This window comes from Telmatherina bonti, assembly GCF_933228915.1.
Source record: "Telmatherina bonti genome assembly, chromosome: 13".
Taxonomy (NCBI): Eukaryota; Metazoa; Chordata; class Actinopteri; order Atheriniformes; family Telmatherinidae; genus Telmatherina; species Telmatherina bonti.
The window spans coordinates 15344280-15358652 of record NC_136611.1 but is presented as its reverse complement, the minus strand read 5'-3'; the positions used below and the strand labels follow the sequence as shown (position 1 = coordinate 15358652).

Genomic DNA, 14373 nt, shown 5'->3' with positions numbered 1-14373 from the left:
TCTTTGTTTCTGTCATATTTTCTCCTTAAGTCAACCTGATGATGATTCAGGTCGGGCCAGCTGTTACGAGACAGATGTGTCTGAACAGGACACCCAGATGCCGATGGCCACGCTTCTGCCAGGCCAACCTGAGGATGAAAAAGACTTTGCAGAAAAAGCCCCAGCCTTGGAGAGGTGTGAAACGCCCCTTGTTCAAACCCAAACTGAAGGACCCCAGACTTGGGTCAACACAGACTTCTACGCCCAGGTCAGCAACGTTATGCCCTCTGGGGGGGTGGTACTCTCTCCTGGCCAGCAACATAGAAACCAGGAGAACACCTCAGCCTCGGAGAAGGAAATACAAAAGAAGGGAAAACAAAATGAAGACAATGAGGTCACTGAGGGCCAGAAGGAAGAAGAGCCGCCGTTTCAGTTGCTGGTGCTGGATTCAGAGGAAAGTGGCTACACTACAGAGAGTAACGCCCAGCAGATCAGCACTTCCCCGAGTTCTTCCATGCCTGGGGAAGGGTACCAAACCATACACCCCCAGCCGATGGAAGCCAAGCCTGTCGCCACAACAAATTCTAATCAATCACCTTATATTGTTCCTGACTCTCCCCAATCCCAACTCTTTCCTCCTGTTGCAGACTACACAGTGGTACAGGAGTTAGACACGCATCAGAGTCTGCTCCTCAGCCCACCTCCCCACCAGTCTCCTCCTCCTTGCCTGCCACAGCACCCGCTCAAATCCCCTGTGCCTGTAGGGTATATTACCCCAGACCTGCTGGGGAACTTCTAACCGTGAACTGACATTACTATTAGATTTTATCTGTTCACCTAGTTGGTCAGGAGGTCCCTTGCAAGTAGCGCTACCTGATTCCTGCTGGAAACCAAAAATGGAAAAAAAAAAAAAACCCTGCATCACACTAACTGGGTGAGCATGTTTTCAGGGGATGCTGAGAGGGAGACATAAAGCTGCACATTATATTTGTAATCGATAAAGTTGATGCACAATCAGCAAGAAAGGCAACATCGTAAACAGACAGCTCTTTTAAAGATCCTGGCATGATTGTAACGAAGCAGAAGAAAGTGCAAGTCTGTGTTAAATCGCATTACATCTTTGGCTAACTGCATGTTGGAGCAGTGACACACTGAAGTCTTAATCTTGCAAAGGGATACCTGTATTGGCGGAAGAAAGACAATGTTGTTGCACAGAGCGCTGACGTTGAGAGCATTTGCCCTGCAGAGGTGCATTGCCACTTACATTTCTGTTTCATATCTCATCATTTTATCTTGATAGTACCTCACAAGAGATATATTTTTCTATGGAAAGCCAACACTGTTAAATAGCTATGCAGATTTGCATCCCTGGCCTCATTTTATCAAAGCTGTTTGTATTTTCTTGAATAGGAAGCCTTACATGATAAGATGTCAAGAACATCAACAGCCAGAAACAAATGCTAACTATAAACCAAAGTCACAAGTCTCTTACTGCAGGATCACTTTTGTAGCTTTTTCTTTCCTTGGGGAGTGCTGAATGACAGCCTGGATAATGAAGGAAAACCCTTCTTGAAGTTAAAAAGTTGGCTACTAAGTGAAATAAAACACCTGATATAACCTTTTCCTAATAGAATCTGACCATCAAAGACTGTACATGGACCGGTTTAGTAGTATTCCTTCATCTTTATACTAAGGCTCTTTATTTTTCATTCATTTTCACATTAACCAGAAACATGTTACTTACAGCACAGTAGTGTGGTCCTCCAAACTGAAGTAAGGATTTGCTCAGAAGGGGTCGCTCTGTGCGAACTGTGAGGGAGAACATGTAGCATCACCAAGTGCCTTGCTCAGAGGCACACTGTTTCAATTATTAGGCAAAAGAAGAAGGATGCAAATGACTTTTACCTATTCATTACCTTTAAACTGAAACTTTATTGGTCAAGCTCTCTTCGAGTTGTATCCTCTTTATGTCATATTGTTACTGCAGGGATAGCAACTGGAAAAAGTTGGAAGACTGTGAAAGTGTAAAATACATGTAATTAGTGCAGAATATTTTTACTATCTGCCATGTATACCGTTTAACAACCTGTGCCTATGAAGGTGTTATTGGCTTACCATGTCAGTGTTATGGTACTCAGATTGTTCATTTATGCATTTCCATATCCAGACAAGTACTGCTATGTATAGTTGGCTTGGTGTAAATCTTTACTGTGTACAAATACACCACAAAAGATTGGCCTAAGTACTAACACAGAAACATGAATGCATGCTTGTTTTCGCATTATACAAAAAAGAAACATATGCCTTAATTATATATTGTACTTAAATTGCCTTTTTGATATAGTCCTATCGGTTGTGAGAAATTGTTTGACACAATTTTCAAACAAAAATAATGTACCTCAAAGTTTATGCAGGAAGATTTTTGTAAATGTTTAGATCTGACAGCCCCCAAAAGAGCCAGATAAGTTAGCAACATGTGTGTAATAAGGCATGAATTTAGTTAGCACTCCCCTCTATTTTTATTAAAATAACCACATTTAGGGCATGCTTTTTATTGATAATTTGTCACATAATCAAATTATTCAAGTTAGATAGGATGCCTGTTCTTTGTTCTTTCATATTATTAAGCTTTATGAGAGAGAAATAGCAAAACCTTTTCACTAGACTTTTAAATTCTTTTGTGTTTTCATCTTTTCAGTTCTACCATAAAACCTGGCTATGTATACCCCACAACCAGGACAGCATTGCATATTGTGTATAATATGCTGTCAAAATCAAGTGAGTTCACCTTAATGGCATGGTTTTGTGATGCCACACAAAGAATTTCCATATCAACAAGTCTGTGGCGGAATCAGAGCCATCATTGTACAACATTGAATCGCGACCTCCACATGAACTTGTCAGTGCGAACAAAGCATACTTAACAGTGCCGGAGAAACACATCCAGTCTATGAATTATCCTGTTTTGGACTCATTTGGGAGATGAGTAGGCTGAAAACCTGGATACAATATGTGTGTTTTGTTTGTTTTGTTTTGTATCGGACAACCCCATAACAATGAGAGACAAAGCAAGACCTATAAAATTACTGTTTTAAAATGTGAATCTGATAAATATGGGCTATTTTTCTTTTTCTGGCTCTCTCTTCTCTTAAAAAGAATACACTGCTGCTGCTGCTGCTTTGTGCTGATGATGCCAGCAAGTTAATGCTGTTGCAGAAATGTCTTAATATTCACTGTTGCTGTAAAATTACAAGTATATATTTTTTATGTCTTTAATGTTACTAGTTACAAATTAATGCTGCTTGGTACATGTATATTTTCTACATTCAGCCTTACAATCATAGGAAAGGTTTAGTCCTGAGAATGTGACCATCGCTGTATTTTGTACAATTGTAAATGTTTTATAAGCTTGCGTTTTGATTAGGATTGATGATCTTAAATCAGTATGAACAAAATAGAATGATGTGATTTGTTCCTTTCTCTGCAGCATTACAAAAATATAGTCATGTCTCAATGTCTGTGACCCGCTAAAAGATCCTGGAAGGCTCTAGAAGAAGATCTGTTAAGGCATTGTTTCAGTTGTACGATGGAAACTGTGAATGTGTAACTGGAATCTGAAATGCCTTTATAATACTGAGGAAAAATGTTTTAAACAGTGTTTGTATGGAGGACAGTTAGATACATAAATTGGAAGGTGCTTTTGTTTTTTATTCAAGCTTACGGTACAGATGTTTACTACATTTGAAATTTTATTCCAGTTTACTACGCTCATTCATTAAGTTGTGTTTTTTTTTTTTTTTAAAGCTTATAATATCAAAGACACTTTAGAGGAAGCACTTTGTACACATACAGTATATATCTAATGTTTAAAATAGTTTATGGACTTTATATCTTGGAATAAATCAAGTGTGTGATTTACATGTTACTAAAAAACAGCCGTATGTTTTCTAGTCAGCACAACAATCAGACAATGAGGAACCTTCAATAAGCTTCACTTTTATTCTACAGAGTTTATGTTTATAGAAAGTATTTTACACTAACAGATTGCTAGAATGATGTACTGTAATGGAGTATTCCAGATAGATCATATATGAAGTCGTATAGAAATCTAAGTGTTGTGAAATGGTTATATTGAAACTCTATGTTCTTACTCTTCTCCCACTATGTGATTTCTGCATTTCTTTATTGAGAGCATTCTGATGGGGAAGAGCATTTTGTAATGATGCATTTTGTTCTGCTGCCTTGCTGTTTGTTTGTTTTTTTGTTGTTTTTTTTTGTTTGTTTTTTTTGCAAGCGTGGCTTCTGTCGCTTACTTAAGTCTGGAAGTAATCTTGCTGGAATTTGTGCTGGTTCTTACTGTTTATCAAGCAAAGAACATTGAGCCACACATTTTTCAGCTTCTTAAGGAAATTGTTTAATTCTTGACTTAAGTGCTGCGGTGAACTTTTTTCATTTTTAATTTCTTTTTTTTTTTATATATATATCTATATTTTAGGACATTCAGTGGCCCCAATCTCTCTTCCCATGTTTTAATGTGTTCTCTGCCATGGGTCATCCAGGCTCATAAAACTGGAAATATTCCGCATGCCAGATTTGGAAGCATCTGCATTGCAGACTTGAGCACGAAAAATGCCATAAGTTATCAGTCTGCATTGGCTTCAGTAATCTTCTTTGCTTTTCTTCCCTTTTTTCTGTGACACCTTCATGTTTTTTCAGCCCTACCCCTCTCCTCAGGGTGCCTATTCGTCTCCTGTTTGCTTTAGGCCAAGAACTGTATTTTCCCCCTGATGAAGTGTTCCTTTTCTTTCTTTGATGTATGTGTGATCAATAAGCTCTCAACAAGTTACACAATAAATATGCAGCATCTTGTGCATTACGTTAGTCTCTGTTGACTTCATAATTGACACATAACTTGCTATGAAAACATCATTTTGCTTTAACTACAAAGTTGTCACTCTAAATTAGACTCATTATTTCACTTCATCTAATCTGATTAGTATTAAAATGATCTTATTACTGTTTTTACAATTTGATCTATTTAAAGTAAAACTAAACTATATCCTTTTTTTTTTTAACTTGGTGCCAACAGAGGGCACAAAGGTAAACTTGGATTAGCCTCATTAACAGGAAAGCGTGTAAATGCAGAACATATGTGGTCAACAAATGTGCTTTGAGTAGTTTAATTCAAACAGATTAACGTGGATTGTATCTGTGTGTAAGAAGGAGAACAAAATTAGCATGTATGTGCAATGATTGGAGGATGGAGAATGCACACTTGTTTGTGAGAAGCACTGAGGAGCTGGTGAGCGAATGAGTTCACAAGTGTGTGATTTTCTCTGTGCTGCTGCTCGAGTAAGTGGATGGGATGAAAACGGCTGCAGAAACAGTTGTGCATCCAGGGGAAAGCATATTGGATAATTAAGACAGAGGCTGTGTTCTGCGCTGCTCTGTGTGGGGCTGATTGAATCAGAGAGACAGCCACTCACAGCTCTTTGTCTCAGGACATTGCAGGTAATTACCCATAAGTCACTGTTCCCCTGTATTGGATCTTCAGCCCAATTACGCCCACACAAGCTGTCCACCTCAGCCTCATTTATTACCTCCGGTTGCCTGTTGACCTTTTCAGGTATACAGTCCAACAGGCAATTCAGCTACATAACACTGAGCAAAGCATTTTGCACTTTGAATCTTAAAAACACTCAGATCTGTACACACACAGACAACTTCAGGTTAGTGTTTGCAAGGATGAAATGTTTTAATATACTCCTCTTTGTACCTTACATAATGCTTGGTTCTAAAACCATTTGAAATATTAATTAAAATACAAACACTGCCACTTACAAAGTGGAACAAAGTTGTCAATAATTCTAAATATTAATGACAATATATTAGTATGAGAAAAGCACAATAACTGATACGTACCTGGTATCGGCAAGGAATTTAAGGAAACAGATATGTTAAATTACTCACTAAATATGTTTTCATTTAAATGAAGGATTTTTTTAAGTGATTAATATTTACACTCATCCCTCCACATAACTATTGCTATGTTTTAATCATGTGAATGAAAAACTGCGAATTTAAAAGTGATGTTTTGCATGTGTCAGAAGAAAGCTTCTAAAGAAGTGCAAGAAGCATGATCCACTAAAACTATGAGACAAGTTAACATTAGTTAATCATTTAAAATGAAGACGGCACTGTTTAAAGTTCATTGGTGTGGAAGTGTATGGTGAGACAACAATGTAGGTCAACACCACCATCTGCTGGCTCATTGTAGGAAAAAAAGCAGGATTTCTCACTCATTTCTGTGTCATTTCCTCAGTAAACAAATTAGTGGGTCATTCGATTCTTCTCATAACTCTAATTCTAAAAGAATCTGAACAGATTAAATTTGGGGTATTATAAATTTGACAATTTGTGGTATCTTTGGCAAACCAACAATTTTTACTCACAAAACTATAAAGCATTTAAAATGCTTAAAACTTCATATAGACAAGAATGAACTCACACATTAAGAGATTAACAGAACCATTTTTATTCAACTCTGTTCCCATTCTCAACTACTTTGACATGACACTTTTCTCTGTGCAAGCATCAGGTTTTCAGGGTGACAGTTGTCTTTCCACAGAAACCGTCATTAAGTACAGAGTATTCCAACAGTCATCCACCATTTCAATCTCAGTTTACCACAACAATTCTCAAACCATAAAGCCTTGTAAAAACTTTTTTTCTTTTTTTATCTTTTAAGCCTTAATTATTTGACACTTGTAATTTATGTTGAAGATTTAGTAACTGTTGTACTGCAAGATAAAGCATATGACATCTAAGGTGTATTTGTTGGAAGTGAACTACCTGAAATATGTAAAAACTTATTAAATGTGTCAGTAAGCACAAAACAAAAATAAAGTAATTTATGATTATTACTTTTTATAACATGTGTTTAAGGCTGAAAATATCTATTTTAAGTTTGCTTTCATTGTTGGCCTTTACTTTGGGGTTTACCTTACAAAAAAAAGGGCCGTTACAAACATTTTATTTCAAAAGGATTTTTGTTAATTGCCAAATCCATAACATCTACTGCACTGTATTCTTCCTATCTTATTCCTTTTAATTTTATTTCAATTTGGAGGGTATTTCTTTTTTTACTCTAATCTTTGAAATGTTTAAAGTGTTGATCATGTTCTTAAACTACCCCCTCCTCTCTTCCCTGCCTGACATCATACAGACGCCACTAGACCATAGTTTCTGCGCCTGGCTTCATATAGGATGGGGAGAGCAAAATGGAGGAGGCAGTTTACAAACATGCCAACCACATGCACTCCCGAGAGAAGATGAGTAACCTCAGACATGGTGTTTGCAGTGCAGGCTAGCATTATGTGGTGGTTGATATTTTCAGTTACCTCATTTTTTCTTTGTGTGATATTGGATTCTGCCTGCTCATCCTTGCCGTCAGGATTGCTCATCTTCCTGTCTCAGGGTAATACTTGTTGGTAAAAAAAGAGCACTTGGCCTCAGTGTTGCTGATATCAGAAGCAGTTTACAACTGCTGTCATCCTCAGCTAACAACACCAGGGGGTCAGGCTCATTGAGCTGGCTGAGGCTGCTGTCAGGCAGCAGGAGGCAAGCGTCACTGTCAGGTCTCCCTAACATTATTAACTGCACCGTCTATCAGCCCCTGTCACTGTCAGGAGGCGGGCAATGCCTCATCACAGTGTCAGAGACCGAGCGGCTGCTCACTCCCTGCATCGCCGAACAACCTGCGTCAGTGTCAGCATCAGCTGGCCTTGGGAGAGGCTTCGTTTTCAGAACCTGCTGTCCACTGTCAGCTGAACTTTAACTTTCACCTCCCTTTCTCTGTTACTCAGGGCCTACTGGGGGCTCCTTGTGCCCTCTGTGACATCTCCTGTATGCGCACTGCTTGCTGCATTTGACCTGAGTCTAAATGATCCTGACTTTGAAACGCATGTCCCTGTGATCCCAAATCTTGCTGACTTTGACCTTGTCCAAAGTCAGAGCCATGGGCAGCACCATCATGGTTTCCAAGGTGATGACCATGGTTGCCATCATGGCCAGGGCCAAAGCCACGGGGAGCGAAATCATGACCATGATGATGGTGACCATGATGACCATGGCCGTGATGACGGCTGTGATGACGACTGTGATCATGATCGGTTGCATCACCTCCAGCTGGACTACCACCTGCATCAGGCTGTGCATCTGCATTTGGTTTGCATTCCTCTGGAGTCTCAGCAGTCTGTGGAAACAACAGACACAGAGGTTGCATTTTTCAGTTAAAGATTTACCATCATGTTATCTGAGGAATCCCGTTTGTTTAAATACGCCACACTTTTTTGCAAGGTCTGTACCTCATATGAACACTTGCCGCATATGCGTTTGCAATATGTATCTCTGATTGCATCTTCAATATGGCCATGTCCAATGATGGAGTATGGAAGGGAAATGTGGTGTGTGAGATGGCCACACCTGAGGGCAAAGAGAGAGAAAAGCGTTGCAAAATCAAGTATAAATAACATCCACATTGGTCAGTCTGACTATAGCATTAAACAAACCTGTCATAAATGAGAAAATTGTCTTTATCTCCACCCAGTGTCTGCCAAACATCAGACTGTTGCCCATTCTGTTTGTAGAGTGTGATGCTCTCCGGAAGTCTCTCAGCCAGCAAGGGATGCAGGCGCTGGGCTTGCTCCCCGTGGTGATTTATGACCATATAAGCCACATCCCTCAGCCCCTGACTCTCCAATTTCTGGCGCAGGCCATCCATTCTGGTCACATAAATAACACCACAAAATGAAAGTTTAAAAACTGGTTGAAAGAGTACATTTACTAATAACTACTCACTTATAACTGATGAATAAGTACAAAGAAACACTTCTTGTATATAGATATAAGGGCTTGTCTGGGCCTGCTGCACTTTGCTGCCAAATTGGCAAGTCTTACAGGCTGGAACAGGATATTGATCTGACATCATAAAATATGTAATCTATCGAATGTATCTTTTTTCAGATGAGATCAAAGTATGGCTTGTGCATACCTGGAAGCCTGCACCAAGCAGAACAGTCAGCTGGCTTGTAAAAGGGCCACAACTGTCACCCGACCCATTGACTCTTTCATCGGCTCCACCTCCCCGATCTTCCAGGCTGGTGGCAGCTGACAGCGAGGCCCACCCCCTTCACTCTCTGCACCGCCCCCGTGGAGCAGGCAGAGAGTGAGGAGCAGGATGAGGCGTGCCCACATCTCTGCGGCCCCTCCTCACTGCCCTGAACTGCAGAGCACAGAAAATAATGCGTGGTGGGAGGGGCAGAGGGTTTAGAAAATGGTGAGCAAAGGGTGAAAGAAGAGAAAATAATTGATCAAACTCAGCAGACAAAAATTAGTCAACAGTACAGAGTCAAATCAGTTACATTATCCAAGTTGTTGTGACTTGATCGAAGAAAGCATTTATTTAAAGTTCCTAATCTTTTTTTCTTTCTGTACAAATTAAACTTAACTTAATAAATATAAAGAAAAAAAAAACATGTTTAGCAAAAACCAAAACAGTAGACATGTCTGAATATGTCGTACTGTTTTAGCACAACAAGCAGTAAAGGTTAATGACAAAAAGTTGTGACTGACTGTAGTTGGATAAAGTCAGACGCAGCATGAACAATCAAAACACTTGCCAAAAAATGGCCAAAATCTTTGTATTTATCGTTTATTTATCACAAACTAATGAATTTTTTTCCAAGTAAAAGTTCGGCCACTCACCCCTTGGTTAAAAAGTTTCCCTCTCTCTGTTCAGTTCTGCTTCGAGGCAACTCCTTGAACAAAAACAAGCCTCCTCCTCCGCTGACCCCCCCTTTTATACTGTGCCTGTTGTTTTCCTATCTATAGGGAGGACAAAGTTCATCCAGCTGTCTGCTGATGCATACACTTTTCTCAAGTTTGAAAAACACTCAGAGCATGAAATCCTCTTGGTCACGAGATGCAAAACATTCTGCAAAGGAAATGTTTATAGCAACTGACAATCTGACAAATTCTTTCAGAGCAGAAAAGTGAGGAGGAAAAAGCAGCCTCTGTCTTGACTTATGATATCTCAGCTCTGGAGATAGGGAAAGAATTTGACATGTAAAACAGACTTGTTTTTACATTTTTAAAGATCAGGGTGCATAATGATTTGCAAAGAAGTAAAGATTGCACAACTGTGCTTCTTACTGACTGCAAAGGGAGAATTGTAAAGGACAGAAGGCGGGACCTTGGAGGATGTCCAACATGTTTCTGCAAGGTCTGCACACAATAAGGGCTTTAAGGACAAGCAATGTCACTTTATTATTTCTCAAATTGGGGAGTTAATAAAACAGTACAGGTTAAGTAGATTCATATTGACTGGAAACCAAATAACCATTAACATCATAGGCACCCATATAATATTCTTATGGTTTACTGCAGGCTAAAGTGAAATGGTTCTTTTCAAACCTGTTTTACATCATTAAAGACATGTTGTGACCAAGAACCAGTGAAAACAGCATATAATCCATTTGTGGCTCGTACTACAGCACAGTTTCATGTGCTTAATAAACAATTCTGAGGCCCAAATTAGTGTTAACTATTCAGAGGTCAGTTTGTAGAAAATAAAGCTTAAATGGACAGCCAACAGTAATCTAAGTGGCATAAATAGATTACATAAACCGGCTGTAAATTGTGAAAGTGTACAATCAAGTAAGGTTGTCTGTCTGCAGATAAAGGCCATACAACTGGGAGTTATGAGCACTGTTAAATGATTTGGAGGGTCAAATGTCAGTCTAGTTTGATTAAGGCAAAGAAATATTGGTGAAATTGTGGTGCAACAGTATGAATGCCTTAAACACTTGCATAATACTTTTAGTAATAAGTTTTTTGTGTGAAACTAGAGTAGGCATTCCAAGGGATGGACCTAATAATCAGTGAATCATGTTCCATTTACAGTAGCTACTATGCAAAAAAGCTGAAAGGAGAGTGGGTTTAAACCTGCATTTAGTATTCCAGGTGTGTTGTTTTAATGAAGTTAGAATTATTAGTTTTCAGCTGGTTGTCCCGATTCAATGAGTTGTAGCAAGAACTCGCAAGCTAACATAGTAAGGTCTGTTGATATGGTGGTATGATTTTACCTTTGGATATATAATGACAAAAAGTCACTGATTAAACTAGCATTATCACCTTTTGTAGGCTGTGAAGTGGCAGAGTAGTGCAAACAAGGACTTCAGGTAATGCAACTTGTTGCAGGTATTGCAAGCATGTAATGCACAAATTGAATGTGCATTAGGTTGTCTATGAAGACAACCTGATCGATTCACTGAGACGTGACAGTTCACTGCAGTTGCTGAATGACACAGCAGATCATAGCATGTGCATTTTTTTTACAACTTCAAGTGTCTTGCCAGATCCAAATTACTCAATGACCCAGTGTTACTCATTTACAGAATCTAGCACATTCTTCAGGGCACATTGGCCCACATATAATATCAGTAATCTGATAATAGCTTAATATATGAAGTAGGTAAAGTATTTTTTTTTAATTATAGAGAAGCAATAATATTTCACAAATATATTAATAGGGCTGCACGGTGGCGCAGTGGTTAGCACTGTGGCCTCACAGCAAGAAGGTCGCTGGTTCAATCCTTGGCTGGTTTGGTCAGTGGCCTTTCTGTGTGGAGTTTGCATGTTCTCCCCGTGTATGCGTGGGTTCTCTCCGGGTACTCCGGCTTCCTCCCACCATCCAAAGACATGCATGATAGGTTAATTGGTTACTCTAAATTGCCCCTAGGCGTGAGTGTGGTTGTTCGTCTCTCTGTGTGGCCCTGCGATGGACTGGCAAGCTGTCCAGGGTGTACCCTGCCTGTCGCCCAAAGCCAGCTGGGATAGGCTCCAGCTTCCCTGCGACCCTGAATTGGAATAAGCGGTTCGGAAAATGAATGAATGAATGAATGAAATATATTAATATTATATTATTATTATATTACTATATTATATATAATATATTTCAGTCTTTACACATACTGGCTTCTCCGTTTGAGGCTTCCTGGCTGGAATGATATATTCATGCAACACAAACTCAGACAGTGTTCAAACCACTTTGCTTTATGCAAAATGCATTGTATTGTAGGTGTCACAAGGAAAAAGAATCATCTGAATATTGATCTCTTTAATACACGCTACTTGACTCATGATGCTAAATTTTAAAAAGTCTGAGAAGAACTTGTCTCTAACTGTGAAAAACCTAATCCTCTTATCTAACACAGTAGGAAAAATCTTCATCTCTCTAGATTTTTGACTTTGTTCTACTTAAATACAATTGTCTATGTGGCAAATTTATAGGTTGTTTTAAAATTGTATAAATCTGTTTAATGGTCTTTGGGTGAGGTAAGGTAATGATTGTGTGTGGTTAGGTAATGCAAACAACTGTGCATATCTAAAAGATCCCCAATTGACACTGCATGTCAGGACAGAAGCCAAAAGTCGTGAAGTCCAAAGAACTGTACCTCTTTCATATCAGACCTCTTGGTTCAGGCAGGTCAGAGGCAAGTAATCTAGTATGTGAGTGAGTATAACCTATATGCTTATGGCATGCAACTCAGACTGTTGGGTTATTGTTTGGGTCCTGAAATGTTATGATTCCAAAATAACTTTTTAGAGAACTGAAATAATAAAATTCTACATGACTAAAATTATGTCTCTTGCTCAATTTCCTGAAAAGGCTTTGTTTTATTCCAGGCTGTCATTACAACTATGGATTTGCTTGTTTTCCAGAAAAACTAAAGGAAAATAGATCATAATTCATTAAATAAACTAGAGAAAATCTACTGTGTCAAATCTAGTATTTTTCTGTTATTACTGCTGTAAGCAATATTTTCTAGTAGTGCAATTCTTTATCATTGTGTTATTGCTGCTTCTCCGAGTAAATGAATGTGTCTAAATGAGATGTTATCATTAAGTCTACAGACAAACATAAATGCATTTAAATATAAATATACAAAACAAATAGTGTCCTGTGAGTTGTTTGCCTGTCAAATCAAAACAGTGTTTGTCACAATCGTCTCAACATGTTGTGACCAAAACATGTTGGCAGGTTAACAATTTACAGGAGACATTCACCTGAATAAGGCACACAATGACCAGATGAGTCTGTGACACATATCACTAAAAAACCCTTAACTCTTAACGTGTGAATGAAACCCTAACCCGTAACTTTCCACAGAATGTTTAGAAATTTAAAAAAAAAAAAAAAAAGCCTCTTGAATGAGAGATGAAACCTGTGGAGGAAATTTAATGTTACTTTCAATACTTACACTAAAGGCCTCACTATTAGGTCCTTGAGGTCAGTTAGTGTTAAGTATCTGCTTAGCAAGGCTTTTTGTTCATCTTATCTGTGGGATGCTCTCCTGATGTAAAAAAAAATGCATGCCATTCGAGTCACGAAAACATTGTCATAAAGAATGATGATAGGTACTGTTTTATCTAAGGGGTTTGAACCTGCCATTCATCTGGAGATGGACAGTGTCAGATCAAAGGTGCCAGGCAGTCTCTGGACTTGAATGCCTTGGATGGCATCATTTATCATGTTTCAAGGGAACAACAGCTTTTTCTACCATCATTGACCTCTTTCTGACTGGTTTACAAAAACTCTTTATCTCCTTTCAGACAGAACCCCTCTAGAGTTCTGTAAATGTTAAACTTCTCATCCCTGTTTCAGCAGATCTAGTCTACTCACTAATCCCATGCCCAGTAAAGCTAAACTTACCCTTTCGTCCTGCTGGTGACTGGGTTAAATATATCGATGAAAGCCAGCGGCATCAAATCCACTTGGCTCAAATGTTCTGAGACAAATAGAGAAAGCAAAATCTGTCATCTCTTCAACAAAACAGAATTGTTAAATTGCAGTGCAGAATCACCAAGTTACACAGAACATCAATGGACTTGAGACTAAAATGAATCAACAAATCTAACCATACAAGCTCTGCCAGAAAAAGGAGGATTCATAATTTTGATATGCAGCACATTTAGAACTATGAATTAAAGTTAGATCAAACAAAAACGTAAGTATAATGCGTTTTAGGAAGATACCAAGGCAATCACAATGTTAAATATTTCTATTTATTTATTTTTCCTTTTCTTTCTTTCTTTTCCCGTCTTTTCCCACTCTCATTATGTGTCAAAATATATACGCATGCTACGATGATCGATTTATGATGGCGACAAATTTGTAACATTATTTATATGAATATAATTTCATACATTTTTTTGCACTTTGAATGACCTGTTGTCGTTCAGTGTTGTCACTAGGCAACGGCACCTGGCGTCGTTCTGTTTGCAAAGGCTTCTGGGAATCGGAGGCCTGGGGGTTGAACGACCGCCCTTTCT

The 14373-nt window shown here is 38.7% G+C and overlaps 2 protein-coding genes across 2 annotated transcripts in view; one reads left to right on the top strand and one right to left on the bottom strand.

The window, feature by feature from the left end:
* Window positions 1-4845, top strand: part of ghra (growth hormone receptor a) — a 31803-nt gene extending 26958 nt beyond the window's left edge. The window contains exon 10 of the mRNA XM_079251340.1: window positions 31-4845. Coding sequence (XP_079107466.1) covers window positions 31-778 — 748 coding nt within the window. The 3' untranslated portion in view covers window positions 779-4845. The remainder of the gene's footprint in view (window positions 1-30) is intronic.
* A 1645-nt stretch (window positions 4846-6490) lies between these two features.
* On the bottom strand, window positions 6491-9894 carry selenop (selenoprotein P). The gene is made up of 5 exons (XM_079251858.1): window positions 9745-9894; window positions 9032-9262; window positions 8550-8762; window positions 8346-8463; window positions 6491-8233 (listed from the first exon to the last, which is right to left on the bottom strand). The coding sequence occupies exons 2-5, from the start codon at window positions 9232-9234 to the stop codon at window positions 7841-7843; spliced, it is 927 nt and encodes a 308-aa protein (XP_079107984.1). The 5' UTR covers window positions 9235-9262; window positions 9745-9894; the 3' UTR covers window positions 6491-7840.
* Window positions 9895-14373: the final 4479 nt, after the last annotated feature.